The sequence below is a fragment of the Ursus arctos genome, unplaced genomic scaffold, assembly GCF_023065955.2.
Source record: "Ursus arctos isolate Adak ecotype North America unplaced genomic scaffold, UrsArc2.0 scaffold_3, whole genome shotgun sequence".
Classification (NCBI taxonomy): Eukaryota; Metazoa; Chordata; class Mammalia; order Carnivora; family Ursidae; genus Ursus; species Ursus arctos.
Window position 1 is genome coordinate 20343445 of NW_026622985.1, and position 19039 is coordinate 20362483.

A 19039-nucleotide genomic window follows, 5' to 3' on the forward strand; every position below is an offset into this window, starting at 1 on the left:
ATTTAAGTTACTATATTAAGTAGTACAGCTGACATTTGGCCATATTATGTCTTCCCCTAAAAGCTTATAGATCCCAATTTGACAAAAAGATGGGACAGTCAGGGGAAGCTTCTCCTTAGAGAAGTAAAGAATCACCTCATATTTAGACTTTTTGGTAGTGAATTTGATAAACAGCTATCAGCTAAATTCACTTGACTTTAAAATGGGAAGATTTTCAAGGACAGAAACCATCTTTCTACACTAATTTTTCCCTTTCGGGACACAGCCTGGACACCTAACTAATATAATAAGCATAATGATAAGAGTAATCGTGCCAACAGGAATTTCTCTCAGTAACGTACCATGTGTTTTCATGGTGTAACACGACATACTTTGGATTAGGATTCTAGAGACATTGGTTCTAATTTACACTCTGCTGCTAACCTAATAGACACTTTTCAGAAAGGACAAAGCATTCCTAGGCTTCAGCGCCTTGTTATTAAAAAAACAAAAACTAGAGAATCAGATCATTTCTACAATGACTTTCAGTCATGAAATCCCATGATTTCATGAAGTGCTTAAAGTTGTCTTAAGAAGTTCGAGAATCCAGATGTCAGTGAAGCCTGGGAGGGCATCACCGTAGGGTAAGGCAGATCCAGGCAGGATGTGGATATCACAGAAAGCAGAGACAGCAGGAGCAAAAGTGACAACCTGGATGGATCTTGAGGGATTTGTGCTAAGTCAAATCAGAGAAAGACAAATACCATATCATCTCTCTTATGTGTGGACTCCCGGAAAAGGAAAAAGAACCCCATGCTCATTGATACAGAGAACAAACTAGCAGTTATAAGAGGTGGGGGGTGGAGAATGGGAGAAACAAGTGAACTGTTTTGTTTTTTTAGTTTAAATAAATTGAACAACAACAACAAAAAAGCTTAAGGACAGGCATGGCATGGGGAGGGTAGAGAGTGGGCAAAAGAACCTAGTCTGATGCAGGTGAAGATACATGCTGTGAATAGTGACAAGGCTGGAAGAGTCCAGCAGGGCTGGTTCTGAAGCAGCTCTGGTTACTAGAGCTCTTGACCCAAACCACAGCTCCACGGAGCGTGGGCAGCACTTGACTATAATGGTGTAGGGGGCCTCGGGAGCCTCAGTGGCGGCAGGGGACCAACACAAGTGGCCACCCCGATAGCTGCCCAGCGGGGAGGCGCTGTGCCTGAGGAAAATGCAACTCCACAGGGGAGGGTGAAGGGGCAGCTAGGTCCTTTTCTTTTCTTTTCTTTTCTTTTCTTTTCTTTTCTTTATAGTAAGCTCTATGCCCAATACGGGGCTTGAACTCACAACCCTGAGATCCCAGAAGCTGCATGTTCTACTGACTGAGCCAGCCAGGTACCTGTTTTACTATTTCCTAAACAAAACATTAATCTGCAATGGGCACAGCCAAGAATAGAAGCACTATGGATAAAAACTGTGTTGCAAAGTATGTGGACCAAAGGACCTTATCTTGTTCAGATGAAAGATGTTACAGTTTGTTACACTTGCAACGGAAAAATCATTATAAGCAACAGAGTGTTAAACAATACCTCCAGGCAAACGACATTTTATAATCGACTGGCTTATCAGGTCATTCGTGGTCAGATAAAATAAGGCTTTCCAAAATATTTGGTCAAAGGATAAAACACCATAATAGAGTCTACAGTGCTTTCTGGTCACATCATTTCTGAAATCTTAACTGAACAAAGGCCTCGCAGGGTCTCCATGATCTGTTTGTACTTCACCCTGTTTTCATCTGGCTTCAGTTCCTACCGCTCTGCCCCTTTCATTCGGCCTCATTGACCTCCTCACTATCCTTATCAGCGAGTCCACCAAGTACACTCTGGCCCCAGGACCTTTGTGCTGGCTGTTGTCACTGTCAGAAATGTGCCTTGCCCACAGCCACGAGCTTGCTCCCTCCCTTCTTTCAGATCTCTGTTTAAACACTCCCCTAAATAGTGCTTTCTAGGATCATCCCTCAAATAAATTAATTGCATTCAAATGCTTGCCTCAGACTCTACTTAGGGGGAAAACCCAAACTAAGACAAGAGGGACCGGGAACGCAGGAAGAGGAATACTCCAGTAAACGGGACCTTATCAAATTCGTGACCACCTTAGGACTTGAGCTGCATGAGGACACATCAAAATTATCCACTTCAGGAATGGAAATGGGAGCATTTATCCTGCAGCTCCTTGGCCCCTCATTGGTCATGGCTTGTCCTATTGGGAATCCTTTCCAGCCACACTTCCAGGTGACACACATGCAGGTAGTAAATATTTTCCCAAGGGCTCTGGGCAAAAAGCAAGAAGCAGGCCAAGCAGCTGAGTTAAGGTGCTGTCTGTCAAATATGCCTGGGCAGAGCTGGTTCTTACCGCAGCAGCTGGCCTAAAAGGTGAACTGAGAAGATATCAAGTATTAGGAAGCCGATATGATACAACTAATGATGTTCATTCTAATATGTTTAAAGTTGTAATCAGATAATCTCACTGGAGGTGCATCAAAATTTAAAGACTCAGTAAGCAGACCGGAGTAGGATTTTTTTAAAAGATTTATTTACTTTAGAGAGAGAGAGAGAGATAAAGCGGAAGAGAGGGGCAGAAGGCGAGGGTGGGTGGCTCAAGCAGACTCTCCACTGAGCCTGGAGGCTGACGTTATGATCCCATGACCCCAAGATCACAACCCGAGCCAAAACCAAGAGTCAGACACTTAAACCCTTAACCAACTGAGCTACCCAGGTGCCCCCTGAATAGGATTTAATTTAATAAAACTTAAAGTTGGTCTGAAATACATTTTATTTTTTTTTAAAGATTTTATTTATGTGAGAGAGAGAGAAAACGCACACAAGTGGGGATAGAGGGAGAGGGAGAAACAGACTCCCCACTGAGCAGAGGGCCCGATGTGGGACTCAATCCCAGGACCCTGAGATCATGACCCAAGCCGAAGGTAGGCACTTACCCGAGTAAGTATATTTAAGTACATTTTATAATGTACATAATCATCACTGTTCTGCATGACAATCAGGCATAGATGGCAAACATCATATAAATTATCTAGGTTCTACTGGGTTTACCAGCAAAATAAAGAATTTCTGGGGCTAAAAGGAATAAGGGCCAAAAAAGCCTGAGTAGAATCTCTTTAAAGTATTTGAGCCCACATTTAAAAATTAAAATTTTACACAAAGGTTCATACTTTCTTGGTAAATTGAAAAGCTGGTCCCACTGGACTTACTGCCCTCCTCTGAAGACGGGACCATGCCCCATGGCACACCCCCACCCGACACCTGTCTCTATAGCTCACCCCGAGGGCAACCGCTACACCTCTCTTGTATAACCTCTTACCGCCAGCACCGTGCAGAGGGCCTGACCCACTGCAGGCACTCCTTTGTTGAGTTCTGGACAGCTGGGTGATACGGAATGTTTAAAAAAAGGAGGGAGCATCACATAGATGATAAACTATAAAGTGGGCCTTGGCAAATGAGAATTTTTATTTAGAATTGCTGGACTATTCACAATGTACTATGTATTAGTCAACAGTTCACCAGATGTAAGGGAAAAAATGATATTTTTGAAGGAATAACAACCCCTTCCCAGCCTTTTTTACACCAGCTTCTGGTCATAGGGATCTAGAATGTTCCCAGTGTTTATTTGTCTACAGGTGCTAATTGCCTTTTTATTACTTCTACTATTCACTGTTACATGATATTCTGTACTTTCTTGTTTACTTGAAAAAAAGATAATTTAAAAAACATTTTCATGCTTGACACGACCTTTGCCTTTTCATTCTGAGAGAAAGCTATTATGTAAAGATGCTTGAAATTTGACTTAGTAGCGAATAAATCTTCCTCTTTCAATAGGCACTAAACAAAAAAAATAATGTCATACCTGGTTGAAGCTCATTCTTTCTTCCTTCTTTAGTAAAATGAACTAAACTTGCAGCTAATGGAAAAAGAAAAAAAATAATCCATTAGCAAATGATCCCTGCAGTGGCTGGTTGAAGTTTACCATTTTATACCTGAAATAAGTGAGGGCTCAAAGGATCTGTCAGTGGATGATTAAGGTAACACAGAAAGCATTCTGTTTTTGTAAGTAGACTCCACAGATTTTTTATTTCAAAACTAATCTCCCAAGAGCATCTTTTCCCAGAAAATCATTGTTGTAGAATAGTCAAATATTGCAAAAGTCCAAACTCAACAAATGTAGTTTAGTTCTTGACATGTAGCAATAAAAGAATTCAACTTACCAAGCAAAGTTCTCTCACTGTTGACAGAGCAACTGACAACGTGCAAGTCTTTCTCAAATGTATAGAGATGCTATTAAAACAAAATTATTTTTTAATTTGGAGTTTTGCATTAAACAACAATTTTAGAATTCAAATTCCCAGTTGGCTCTGAAATAGGTATCGTCATGGCAACACATTTTATTAAATAACCATCAATTAGCCAGTTTATCCATATTGAGAAGTTTCAGATTATTTTCTAAGAAAAAAGTTTGCAATATTAGGCCACAGTTGGCACTGAAGCTTAACCATGAGGCAACGTGGCCTAGTGGTTTAGAGCCTAGACCTTGGTGTCAGGCTAGACATAGGATCAAATTCTGCTTGTGCCACTTGCTGTCTGTGTGACTCTGGACAAGTTCTTCTTCTTCTTCTTCTTCTTTTTTAAGATTTTATTTATTTATTTATTTGAGAGAGAGAGCACAAGCAGGCAGAGGGGCAGAGGGAGCGGGAGAAACAGACTCCCTGCTGAGCAGGGGCTCGATCCCAGGACCCCGGAATCATGACCTGAGCCAAAGGCAGATGCTTAACCGACTGAGCCACCCAGGCGCCCCTGGACAAGTTATTCAATCTTTCTATTCTCCCATCAGTAAGATAGAAATCATAATACCTATTTCGTGAAATCCTTAGAAGGATCAACTGAGATGATCCATACAAAGCACTTATTACAATGTCTGCCACCCATAATAAGCACTCAGATGTCAGCTATTATAATTATTGAGACAAGTAAAGTTTTAATCAAGTTACCTCACTATGATATCATTAACTATTTCTAACAGACTATCACAAGTGCATCTCCTGTAAGACTCTCATATTCAGAGCCTTGGCAAAGTAATCTTCTGTTTTTACTTACTCTTTTAAAAATTTTCTTACTGTTTGAAATGTTGCAAGATTCCATTTCCTTATTAAATATTAAAGAAAATGAAAATGGTCATGCAGAAGGAGGATATGATATGCAAATTGAGGAAATGAAGACAATTGCAGTTATATTAGGCAAACTCTCTTACAATACCCTCAGAGGGTAAGAAAAGATTAAGAGTCTTAGATCTCAGTAGAGAACAGGCTAAGAGAAACAACATGTAGCAGGAGTATTAGGAAGATAATTTGTACCTGCAGATTTAAAAAAGCACTAAGAACGCACTAGAATCCTATGGTCAGAAGTTGATGAAGAATGTTGAAAAGTCACGAAATGCTTGATTAGAAAAAGTGAACTCTGAGTGAATAAGGAGGCTCTGAATTCACGTGAAACATTTTGGTTTCCTTTGACTCTAGCTCTGAGGGATTCTAATTTACAAGTAAGAAGAATCATGGATGTATACACTTAACTTTTAGTGTTTACCCTTTTAATTATAAGATAACACATGGACATAGTCTCAGTGTTTAAAACACGCCAACACCACCAAATAAAAGTCAAATTCTCTGCTACGTTCACCCCATATGAACTCCCTTCCAAAAGGAAACATGTTTGTAATTGACTCTGTGGCCTTCCAGATCTCTTTAAATGAGTTTTTAACATATATTTATGTTTTCTTGCAAGTTTTTTTAAACATAAATGAAATGTGTTATTCTGGCAACTTGCTTTTTTTCACGTAACAGTATGTTTTGGAGAACCTTCTGTGCCAGTGTACATTTAAAGACTTCTTAGTCCCTTAATATTTGTAAGTTGTTTTTCCATAGGCATAAAATGACTCCCTCACAGTTGTACCACGAATTAGATAAGACTTGTCACATCAACCATGTTCTATGTGGGTGGTGTGGGGAAAAATTAAGAAAAGGAAGCTGGGTTCTACACCTGGATCTTTGAGAAGGAAGAGAAGTGAAGGTTAAGGAGAAGTGGAACTCAGAAGAGCCAGAGGTCATTATGAGATCCTAACCTTCTGGGAGCACACAGATCTCAGGAAGGCATCGGACTTCTTACATTCCTACAGAATATTGGTTAACTGATTTGAACCAATTTTGCTTAAACCTCAAAGGACTAAGAAACTTCAGGTGATGTTTTGGTCCAGGACTCCTTGCACTTTATTTACTTATTTATTTTTAAAGATAATGGCACCAAGAGATGGTAAAAGAGAGAAGGAAGGCAAAGAAATAAAAACTAAATTTTTAGAAAATGAAATGAGAATCTGTATCTAGAAATAGGAGGCAGAAAGAAGAAAAAACTCTAAAAGCAATAACTAATGAGTAATCTATGATTTATGGTAATTTTTACCTCATTTTGTCTGGTTCGGCAGTCATATAATCCAAAGAAGACATTTCCCTTATCATCCTTAAAAAAATTAACCAGATATTTATTACATATCACTGTTTAGGAAGTTTAGGATGTTATTAGTCTTAAACCTGCAATAATTCGATCAATATTAGCAATAAGGACTCTAAAGGCGGCATGTCAGAAAGGGACCAAACCTGTTTCAGCTAGTAATATGGGCTCAAAGAGTAAAATGGATTAAGAGTGTACAGCTCAGTGAATCTGGGGGACCCTGTCTAGTAGGTGGTAGAGTATAGCAAAGGAGTGAATCCTTTTGTACTTCCATTTATTTCTTCAAGACAATACATATGATAGAGACTGGAAGTGGCTAAAACAAGTCCATGATATTCCTGTAAATAAAACTGTTTGAATCATACAATTCTTTAAATGCAGCACACTTGTAGCATTTTAATTATATAAGTAGTCTCTACACCCAACATGGGGCTTAAACTCACAACCCCAAGATCGAGAGTATCATGCTCCACCGACTGAGTCAGCCAGGTGCCCCAACTTAAAATAACATTTGAGCAAATAAATAAATAAATAAATGCAGTAATACATCCGTGCAAAGCAAGCTGGCCACTGAAATTATACTTTCGTGTTTCCCTACTATAGTAAAGTTACCAGTAAAATTACAGTTTTATTCCTTAGAACTCTTAATATGGAAAACACACATTAAACAATAATGCCTCAAAAGTCTGAGCATACTTAAATCTAAACAGACGATGTTGAGTAATCATATTTAATATTTTCTCAAAGATAAAACCTTACATAATAATTAGGTTTAAACATCTTTCACTTAGCATTTTTTTCCTCTGAAAAATGGAACTGTTCATTTACTCAAAAAATCTGAGCACTGACTCTGAGTGTCAGACATTGTGAACAGTTTTTATTTAAAAAAAAGAAAACATTCCATTAAGACTGAATTTCAATCACCTTATTTAATCTCACAAAATAAAAAAGTCACATTAAAGGTTAAATGCCAATAATATTATTCATTACCCCTCAGTAAGATATAGCATAAAATTCTGTTTAAAAAAACCATAAATGGTTAAAATAGTAAATTCTATGTTAGACATATCTTACCACAATAAAAAAAGAGAATATAGACATACCTTATAGGTATAAATAATATTTCCATTTCTTTCAACATTTAGTATACGTAAGCTCTCATAATTATTTTCCAAAACACCTAAAATGATAAGATAACAGCAAGTTAATATTTAACAGGGAATTTTTTTTTTTTTTGAGAGAGAGAGAGAGTGAGTACGTGCATGAGCAGGGGAGAGGGGGAGAGGGAGAGAGAGAGAGAATCTCATGCAGGCTCCATACCCAGCATGGAACCTAAACCAGGGCTCGATCTCATGACCCGAGCCAAAATTAAGAGTCGGATGCTTAACCAACTGAGCCACTCAGGCACCCCAACAGGGAATGTTTAAAAACGTATCTAACAAATAGTAGTGAAAAGTCAAGTAAAAAAGAACACATACTAATGATTCTATTATATAGAGTTTAAAAATAGGCAAATTAATCTATTGTGTAAGAGGTCAGAATAGTAGTGACCCTTAGAGAAGAGGAAAGGACTAGTGATTGGGAGGTATCTCAAGGGAGCCTTCTGAGGTGCTGGTAATGCTATGTGTTGGGTAAATGAACTGATAGATTCATTTGACAATAACTCACTGAGCTGTATACCCTTAACTTATATACTTTTCTTTGTGTATGTTATACTTCAATGAATTTTAAGTATCTATTAGTTTTTGCCTTATGTATTTTGAAGCTATGTTGTCAGAGGCATAAAAATTTAGAACTGTTATTTCTTCCTGGTGGATTAACCTATCAGGAACTCAGTAGAACTGCCTTGTGTCCAAGTAGCTGATTAAAGCAACAAGATAAAAAAGCAAGTAATAGTCAAGGCTTTTATCACTTGCTGTGATAGTATAAGCAGGAGTCCACACCAGAGAAAGCACCAGCTTCCCAATTCATTTTCCCCCATGGAATAACATGCTAGTGGAGGGTCAGGTAGATCAGCAGAGAGGTGGGGAATCTCTCACTGCTGAAGGAGCCCTCAACCAAAGACTCCTGCAGTGTTGTGGACTCCGTGGCTCAGGGCAGGGACAGAGAGAAGAGCTAAGAGTGGAAAAGTACTGAGTCAAAGTGGAGAAAAATTATCTTCAAGGTTCCCTCCTTTTCCTACGGAGGTAGTTTTAGCAGAGGTACCAAAGGAAGGTCTCTGCAGATGGCTCCTGATAAAGAGGCTGAGAATGCAGCTCTGGATACCTGAGTCTTGACTACAACTCCCTTCAGGAACTGCAGTGCACTGGCTATGCACCAAGTCTGGTTTGGGGAGGGCAGCTTTCCCCCCATGAGGCCTGCCAGGTAAAGCTTTTGCAGTTGCATATGGTTGCACCTAAAAAAATCACATATGCCTTTTAACAAGGAGCTGGACTAGTTAACCCTTTTACTTACTGTAAAATGTCCTTTATCTTTAATAATTCTTTTTGCTTTTCAGTTTACTTTGTCTGATATCAGTACAGTAACATCAGCTTTCTTTTGGTTAGTACTTACATAACTTTTTCTATCATTTTATTATTACTCTTCCTGTGCCCTTATACCTAAGATACGTAGTCTTACAAGCAATATCCTTTAGAGTATGTAGTCCATTTACATTTAATCACTGATATTTGGCATTTGTATCAATTATATTACCATTAATTTTCTATGGGACTCAATTGTTTTACTCTTTCCTTGCCTTCTTCTGGATTAATCAAAAATCTTATTATTTCATTATACTACTTATTGTCAGTTATATGTTCTTTTGCTATTCTTTGATTAGTTACCCTAATGATTATAATACAAATTCTTAACTTATTATGTTTTAATATTATGTGATGCCAAGAAATGTGAAGCAACTGAAAGTCTCATACACTGTTAAGAGGAACATAAATTGGAAAACTTGAGCAGCTACTGAAGTGGAACATATATGGGTCAGCAATTGTACATATATCGTGTATATGTGTATACTGGAAATATACACATATTTCAGCAAATGATACATGTAATTTCTATAGCACTAGGATTCATAATAGCCCAAACTAGAAACTCAAAATATCCATCAAGCAAAAAGAGTGAATAAATTGTGGGATATCCAAACAATGGACAATTGCACAACAATCATAATCAATAACTTGCTGTAATGTACCATATAAATAACTGAGCACAAGAAGCCCAGATCGTTCCCCCTCCCAAAAAAGGTATAAACTATATGATTTAATTTATGCACAAGTTTCAAAAACAGGCAAAATGAATCTATGATGCTAGATGAATGATTGCTGGAAAGGACGATGAAGGGGAACTTTGTGGTTCTATTAATGTTCTCTTTCCTGCTCTGAGTGCTAGTTACATGGGTGTGTTTCACTTTGTGAAAATTAACTGAGCTGTGCACTTATGATTTGTGTACTTTTCTGTATGAAAGCCATATTTTGATTTAAAGAAAGATTCTTTACACAAAACATTTAACTTGTAAGTTAACTGACCATCACCTTTCAGCTAAAATTTTAGCATATTCCTCTCAATTCTACAATTCAAGGTTTAAACATTAGTAGATACAACTTTGGTAATTATCATCATTAACTGGAGAGAAATGCATATTTCCCCAATTTCCTCAAAATTAAATTGCTTAAACTTGACTCATTTCCCCCACACATGAATAGTGTTTAGACGTTAAAATATTATGTGGATTATGACAAGTTTCAATATTCAGACAAAATGTATGCAAAATATTCTACAACTCAGGGGCGCCTGGGTAGCGCAGTGGTTAAGCATCTGCCTTCGGCTCAGGGCGTGATCCCAGCGTTCTGGGTTCGAGCCCCACATCAGGCTCCTCCGCTATGAGCCTGCTTCTTCCTCTCCCACCCCCCCTGCTTGTGTTCCCTCTCTCGCTGGCTCTCTCTGTCAAATAAATAAATAAATTCTTAAAAAAAAAAAAATATTCTACAACTCAGAGAAAATTTCAGTTTGTGCTCCTGAGTAAAAAAGAAAAAAAACAGGGGATGTCTGTGGCTCAGTCAGTTGAGCAACTGACTCGATTTCGGCTCAGGTCATGATCTCAGTGTGGTGAGACTGAGCCCTGCATCAGGCTCTGCGCTCGTGTGGAACCTGTTTAAGATTCTATCTCTCTCTCTGTCCCTCTTTCTCAAAAAAATAAAGAAAAAAAGAAAAAAAATACAGGATAAAAAACAAGGATAATTGGTGACCTGGAGCCTTGCACTGGAGTTGCGGGTGGGAAATATTTCAAAAGACAAAGAGCAGGTTTCATAGAAAATTTAAGAATCATCCTGACATCTTCCCCACCCCTCATAGGAAGAAGCTGCCTGGATCTTCCAGGGGCAGGGCAAAGGGAGAAGGGAAGGGCTGTTTTTGTTTTAATATGGCCGTATACATTTTTCAATGTTTACTGGGCTGTCAGACACACTTTCCACTAATGAAAAAATAAGGATAATCACCTAGTCTCTCAGGAGAATAATATGACTCAGTAGCTTACTGCTAAATAGCACTTAACAATTTACAGATTTCTTTCTATCTCATCCATAATGTATCAGGAATTATAGGCCCACTGTACTAAGAAAACAAATTGAGTTTCAACGAGGTTCAGATACTTGGCCAATATCATATTGAAAAAGTGGCACAGACTAATCTCAAACCTAGAAAAAAAGGTGAACAGAATGAACTAAGTTTCCAGTATCATGCTTACAATGGGACAATGGGTAATTGCTGAAAAATCCTCTAAGGTAGATTTTGTAGACATCCAAAGAGAATTTCAGGGAGTTTTTTTTTTTTCATCCTGCACATGACTCAAAACTTCTGGAATGCAATGTGTCAATATTTTGAGAAGTATTTTTTTTTTTCTTTCAAGATTATAAGGATGCTGGGAGAGACTTCTCTAAAGTACACTTAAAAGGTTTCAGCGAAGATAAGAAACTCTTTTACAAGAAATCTTGCTAAGAAAATTCAATTTACTTGCAAAAGCACATCTATTTTCAAAACACTAAACAATTAAGAGAACAAAAATCCCCAAGTACTGTTTACAACAAATGATATATGCTTGTTCCATTAAACCAATGGTTCTCTACTCTGGCTTTGGGTTAGAATGATTAGGGAAGCTTTCAAAAGTGCATGAATGCCCAAGACCCACCCAAAAGATCCTGATTTTACTGGGCTTGTGGGAAGCCCAGTCTCTAGGGTATGTGTGTGTGTTCTAAATTCCCCATGTGATTCTAATGTGTAGCCAGGGTTGAGAACCTCTGAACTACATATTCGTAGAATCTGTTAAACAATGTTCATTAGACAGCATAATTAGGACCAGCTTATAATGTAACCATGATAGACAGAGTTGAAATAAATAATAAAAATAATGCCCGCGTGGATCTGTTAAGTAGTAATAACTGTCGTCTTAAAATAATCCCGTAGTTAAGTACATGGTTCTCATCTCAAGGACATTTGAATTAGACAAATTTGGCAATGCTGGAAATCCAGAGACCAGTGTCTCACCACACACTATTAACCCGTCAGCCCTTCCTCCTCGGATTAGTTGCTCATGGTTTAGACACACCCTTTTAAAAGAAGAATTCAATAACCTCTTTGCTTATTCATTATGACTCTTCTCCCAGTAGTTCATCGCTGGAAAGTCCAGAGGAGGAAGTTTAGCAATTCAAATGAGGAAATGTGGTTTAATTTTACAGTTCAGTGTCCTCAGAGCTCATGAAGAAAAAATGTAGATACTTGCATAAGTAAACCTATGACAGAAAAGGAGAGTACCTCAATACTAAATGTGATGGAAAGTCACAGCTCATGTCAAATTACAGCTGGTTGGTCAGATACTCTTTTCCATTTCAAGCTCTTTGCCAAACACAAGTGATTTCACTTTATAGGAAGATGTTTGCCAAATGTGTAAATTTTGTTCCCAACTGCTTTGAGACAAAAATCAGATAAAAGTGTTTCTTGTCTTCCAGTGGCCATACTAGGAAGAGTAGGGGGGAGAGGCGTCTCAGAGCCTTATACAAAAATTTGAATTGATCCCTAATATATAAATCAGGAGGTGCGAAAATATGATCATACCTATGATACGTCTATACTGTAATAATTCACATAAATCGTTGGCTCAACATGACCAGATATTATACTTCCTAAACTTATAAGGTAAACATCATTATGTGATTTATAACTATATTCTGAATAAAATGAAAAATGAAAAAAGCAAGGATGGGGTGATTAGTTAAGAAGCAACAAAGAAATATGAGAACTGGAAAAGGAGGCTAGGAAGGTAGGGGAAAGAAAAGTGAAAACAACAGTAGCAAGAGAATACTGAAACAATATATAAAAACAATATGTCAAATTTAGACCTCTGGCCCCCAGAATCTGCCTGTGGGATGGTGGGGGTTGGGTGGGGGTGGGGTATACAGGGGGCAACAAGAAAACATTACTCTTGAATCAGTCACCTGGTAAATTACATCACTTTTCTGGTAAAGATGAATGATTACAGTATCTGAAAGATGAATCAATCTGGTGTATGATAGATCCAAGAGTAATCAAAGCAGACAAGAAAATATAGGCAAGAAAACCTACATTCTTTCTGGTCTTAAACACATATGACATTTAAACTTTAGAAAACTTGCATATCACAGACTTTTTCTTAGTTTCTTGAAAGTGATACATGATAACAGGGGATTAAGCACTGGGTAAAAAATTAATACATAAAAATCTGTTGTACTGCTATATATCAATAATAGCTAAAGCATGTGATGTTTTTAAGTGTGCATTTTAAGTTTTTAAGTTTTATGGAAGCAACATAAAATAACAACAACCTAGAAATAAAGCTAGCAAAAAGTGTGCAGGACGTTTATGGAAGAAAGTCTAAGACTTACTAAGAGTCATAAAGAGGATCTAAATAAATAGTAAATTATACTTGGTTCATAGTTGTAAGATTTAATATTGTAAAGATGCCAATTCTCCCAAAGCTGATGTACAGATTCAATGCAACTCAAAATTCCAACAGACTTTTTGGTGAAATCTGATAGGCAGATTCTAAAATATGTATATATGAGAGACAAAAGGGCATAGGATAGCTGAGATGGTCCTGAGGACTGCTTACTCCACCAGTTTTTAAGACTTATCATAAAGAGAGTTATTAAGATGTCTTCATCTTAAGTTGACAAAAGGAACAAAATTAAGAACCCAGGAAAGGAGACCCACACATGTGGAAACTTGATATGTGACGGAAGTGGCTTTGCTGTCAATGAGAAGTAGGGCTACTTGGTTAGTGATACGAGAACTATTAATATAGAAAACCAATACAATTTACAAAAGAATGTTTTAACACACGTAAGCTTATACCTAACAATGAAGCAAAACGATTTACCCACCACCCAGCTTAAAAACAAAACAATATCAAGACTTTGGAAGGCTCTTGTGTTCCCCTGTCTGATTCCTACTTCCTATCACATACAAAAATAAATTCCAGATGGATTAAAAAACAAAATGCAAAAAGCAAAACTTTAAGAAGTTAATTTAAAAATGCCTTCCTGACTCCTAAATAGGAGAGGATTTCTTTAATATATCCAAAAAAGCACAAACCAAAAAGGAAAAGACTTACAACTTAGACTACAGTAGAATGAAACACCCTCCTTTATCAAAGGCACCCCACTACAAACTGAAAAAAACAGGGTGAGAAGAAATATTTGCAACACATACGATGAACAAAGGATTAGAATTCAGAATAAAGAACGCTTAAAAATCAATATAAAAAAAAATAGAAAAACGGATAGGATGAACAGACATCTCGTAAAACGGGAAATTTGAAAGGTCGATAAATACAGAAAGATGCTAAACCTCAGACCACAATGAAATAACATTTAGACTCGCCAGTTCAAAAAATTAAATATCTGGACATATCAAGAGCTTGTGAGAATATGGAGTACAAAAATATTTCTATACCACATATGCGGTTGTTAATAAGTACAACTGCTTTGGAAAACAGTTTGGCACTATCCAAGAAAAGTGAAGACAAACATAGCCTATGATTCAGCAAATCCAGTTCGGCATCCATCCTAGAGAAACTTGTGCATGTGCGCTCCAGAAGACATAAACAAGAAAGTGAGCAAAAGCATTGACTGTAATAGCAAACCCCAGAAACTTCCCAAATGCCACCACTAGAAAAAGGATAAGCAAAGTTAGGAAGCACCCTGAGACAGCCTTGATACCCCACCTCAATCCCTAAGTAAATGTGGGCCACACTCAAAATGTCCTGACACTGGGCGAGGAAGTCCTCTGTGGAGGCAATCCCTGAAGGGGCTGACAGCTGAAGCTTATCTACTGACCACCCTCACCACACTTGGGAGAAGCTCTTCCTTGAAAGGAAGATCTAAGCAGTACACTCCATGTCCACCATACTGTTGTATATTCATGCAATGAAATACTATACATCAGTGAAAGTTAATGACCTGTAGCAGTCAACATGGATACTGAGAAGAAAAAAAAGCAAAAAGAATACATATAATATTTTTTCATTTAAAGTTCACAAACAAGCAAAATGAAATGATATTTTGCACAGGGAGATATACATATAGGTTAAAACTACAAATAAGATCAAAGGTTAAATGGTCACTGAGAGATGAAGGATAGAAAAATAGGATCAGATTGGGAGACACAAGAGCCTTCAAAAGTCTTGATATTATTCTATTTTTTTTAAGATTTATTTATTTGAGAGTGAGGGAGTATGTGTGTGCACAAGTGGGGAGAGGGCAGAGGGAAAAAACTCAGGGAGACTCTGCACTGAATGTGGAGCCCAATGTGAGGCTCCATTTCACAACCCTGAGTTCATGACCTGAGCTGAAATCAAGAGTCAGACTGACTGAGCCACCCAGGCACCCCTGATATTGTTCTATTTTTAAGGTGGGGGTGTGGTTTTGTTTCTTGTTATTTATAGGTTACATGTGTTAAAATATTCTTTGGTATAATCGTTTGAGTTTTTAAAAGAAATATTTTTTCCATTTATTTCAGGAGAGATTATTTTCCAAAAGTTCAACACAGAACCAGGAGGATAGGTAGTAACCAAATCTGGTCTCCCTACTCTTAACCACTGGTTGACTAAAATACTATCCCACAGGCACTGAATTTCCATGGTTAACTTTGCCCAGCTCCCTGGCTATTTTGCCAGGAATATGCCATACTTAGTGAGTATTACTTAGCACCACTAAGAAATCTTCAATTGTATTTGTTGATGTAAAAATATTAAGGCTTCAAATCTAGATAGCAAGTGTGCAGAGAGGAGACATTACAATGGTATAATTACTTATAATTTACATTTGAAAAGCTGAGACTCTGAAAGGAAAATAATTGCCAGATGTGTGGAGTAATAGCCATGCTAGAAATAAAATAGAATCCCAGATTCCCCTGCCAGTGCTACAAATTATAGAAGAGGAATTAACTGTGTGGGTTTTGTTTTGTTTTGTTTTGTTTTTTTTTTTTGAGTTACCACCCACTGGTGATCATCAGGAATAACAATTCTCTTAGCAGAACAGGTGTAATAATCTTGCCAAGGTGCTCTGCAAGAACAAAATACTACCAATATTAGAAAAAGCTGGTATTTCTAGTAGGTTTACCTTCTGAGGAGCTAAGTTCATCTGTTGTTTAGTGGAATGTCAATACACAAATTCATGCTTCCTCACAGATGAGTGAAAAAGGCACAGGGAGCTAAAGTGTAGCTGGTTCACATACAGCTGTTCAATCACAACACACATTACTGAAACATAAGACTGTGGCATTTCACACTTCACCTAGCTTTTCATTTGCAGACACCTGCCATTTAGCTCTATGACTGGACTCAGGGAAAGGACTACTTTGTGGTGGAAAGCAGACATGGAACTGCCTATTGTATTTTACAAAAAGTTCAACCTTCAAAACCTCTTTAGGAGACTTCAATTCTTTTCCAAGAAAGCAAAACTTTACTAATAATGACACCACAGCAAACTCAAGCCTTGAGCTACATAAACATGACCCCTTATTTGGAACTAATAACCAACATGCCAAGACAAGCTACCCTATAAATAATTCTGCTAAAGCCACAGGGTAGTGTGAAGATATAAGGTAGGGAGAGAAAACTTGCCTCAGAGTTAGGGGGGAGAAATTAGAGATGCGAGGATAAACCTTCTAAAAAACACCCTCCAGCAGTCTATAGTGTTTAAGGAAAAACACCGAGGTGGGGGAGGGGCGCGAACACACTGAAGTGAAAAGCTCCTACAAGGTGGGATCCAGGGTATGAGAGCTTTGAAGCTGAATATTTAAGCCTTGAGGATGGATCATTATTTACAGCAAACTTCTTAAAAAGAAAAAAAATGTGAGAAATCACAGAGTTCCCCTTCTTTAAAAGTTTTGATTGATCAATGCTGGAAAGGCTCAAAAGTCACTTTTCTCTCCCTCATCAAAACCAAAACAAAGGATTTTTGAGACAGATGAAAAGCAAAGCCTCAACTGTGAAGGAGGTAAGTATTCTCATTGACCCTGAGGAAGCTGGACAGCGAACCTGACCATCGCTGTCTCACACCCCTCTTGGAGCCGGCACAGGTGGCGCACTCTGGCTTGGTGGCGATGGACTTGGTGCCTCTTTGGAAAACAGCAGGCTCTAGTTCACTGCTCACAGCCTGCGAGCAGACCCCCGCCCTCTCGCACGTATGAAGTGGCATGTCCCCTAAATCACGGACATTGTTCACACAGAAACAGCTCACAAATGTGAAGACAAACGACGCGACGGTTAGGTATTTTTATGGTGGTTTTCTTGGTGGCCATGATTCATCATCTCTCGTAAGGCAAGAACTTTCAGGAGCCCCCAGTCTCTGCAGAGCCCCTACGGGGTGATGAACCATTCCAGGCAGAGAGGATGTGAATGAAGCACAGAGAAGACCCTGTCCCACTCCTTGCAGCCTTGGGCCGGAGGAACGCGGTCCAGCCAGCAGCTCCTCCACGCCCTGCCCTGACGAGGTGATGCTGAGGTACCACTAGTGTCCCTGGCCTTTCTGTTAAAGGTGAATGGCTGGGCAACAAGCGAGCCATAAGCTGCAGGACTCGCGAGAAGCAGCAGTGCAGTCCAGCCACACACGACCATGCCCCCGGGCGGCCCCTCTGACCTTCACCCAGCGGCGGGGGGTGAAGGAGGCGAAGCCTGCACTCCCAAGAGGGTAAGCTCACCCCTTCCGTGCCAACCTTCACAGGTTGGCAGGGGCCTCAGGCGGCCCCGCCTCGGGTCGATGCCACCGACCTCGGCCCGGCTTGGGAGCCCCCTGGCTAAGAACGACTCAGACTCCACCCCCTCGCCGGCCCCCACCTGCCCCCCACCCGGACGCGCGCCTCCAGCACCTGGGCCGCCGCCGCGGGCCCCGGCGGCCGCCGACGCCGCCCGCTGCGACCGCAGCCACGGGAGCACGTCCTTCCGGAGGTCAAAGTCGGAGACCAGACGGAGAGCCATCGCCCGGACGCAGCCACCGGGCGGCTGGGGCCCCGCGCCGCGGGCATTCCCGGCCCTCCGCGCGCCACCTCGCCCTTCTCCCCCGGCGCCCGCCCCTCCTTCCTCTCCCCCCGCCTCCCCGCGCCGGCCGCTTTCGGTTCTGCTGCGGCCGGGCCTGCCGAGCCCGGAGCGCCGCCTCCTCCAGGCCGGCTGGGCACGCCGGGCTGGGGGGGAAGGGGACTGCGGCGCTGCGACCAGGCCCACTCGGCCCCGAACCTTCCACGTGCGTCCTTCCGGCGGACTACAGACAAGTGGAAGGATTTGCTGTGAAGGGCCGTGGAGACGTCGCTAAACCAATGGTTTCTAAGCTATGCTGTACGTTAGATGTGGGCGCTAGGCTTTTCTTTTTTTTAATCTTTGGGTCCTTCCTCTGTGCAGCGAAGTTGGAAACCACTTGACAAGACAGAGGTATTTTAGCTAGGTCACCTGAGAAGGTTCTGGTTCATCGCAGGGGCGGAAGCCTGCAGCATCTTGAGCCTATTGGACCCAGCTTCAGGGAGATGATGTTTCATCAGCAGTATTTAGGTAGCAGCAGGGAGCGTGTGAAGACGGTTCTATTTTGAGAGCTACGGAGACACTGGAAAGGGTTAACAATCTTGGCACAAACAGGTCCTCTGCCTGTTCAAGAGGTTCCCTTTTTACAAAGGAAATTGTTGAGGAGTTTACGAACTGGCTTTTACGAAGCTGAATTGTTCAGGATTCCCGGTGTGCCTAGTCTTTTGAAAGTGTTCTCATTCTTCCATATTGGAGACCTTCTCATCCCCACCCCTGTGAATAAATCCAGCGTTTTCTTAATCTCGCCACTCAGCTTTCTTTCCATTCCCGTGCACGCATCCTCAGTAAGTTTAATGATTGTTGTGCCTTTGGCACTGCCAGATCCAATCCATCCTGAACATCAACGCCAGGTTATTACTCTCCCTTAAGACAAAGCTATCCTCATGTCCCCATGCAGAAG

The 19039-nt window shown here is 40.0% G+C and overlaps 1 protein-coding gene across 4 annotated transcripts in view; it reads right to left on the reverse strand.

Moving 5' to 3' along the window:
* GSAP (gamma-secretase activating protein) overlaps positions 1-18121 on the reverse strand; it is a 78786-nt gene extending 60665 nt beyond the window's left edge. For 2 of the 4 annotated variants that reach the window (XM_048212927.2, XM_026504246.4), the window contains exons 1-5: positions 17937-18121; positions 7646-7722; positions 6495-6551; positions 4253-4322; positions 3895-3948 (exon numbers count right to left, since the gene is read on the reverse strand). In XM_048212927.2, the coding sequence (XP_048068884.1) occupies positions 3895-3948; positions 4253-4322; positions 6495-6551; positions 7646-7722; positions 17937-18045 (367 nt within the window). In that variant the 5' untranslated portion in view covers positions 18046-18121. Of the gene's footprint in view, positions 1-3894; positions 3949-4252; positions 4323-6494; positions 6552-7645; positions 7723-12163; positions 12718-17936 lie in introns of those variants that run through there. The other 2 variants (XM_057304358.1, XM_057304357.1) reach the window with 2 other exon arrangements.
* Positions 18122-19039: the final 918 nt, after the last annotated feature.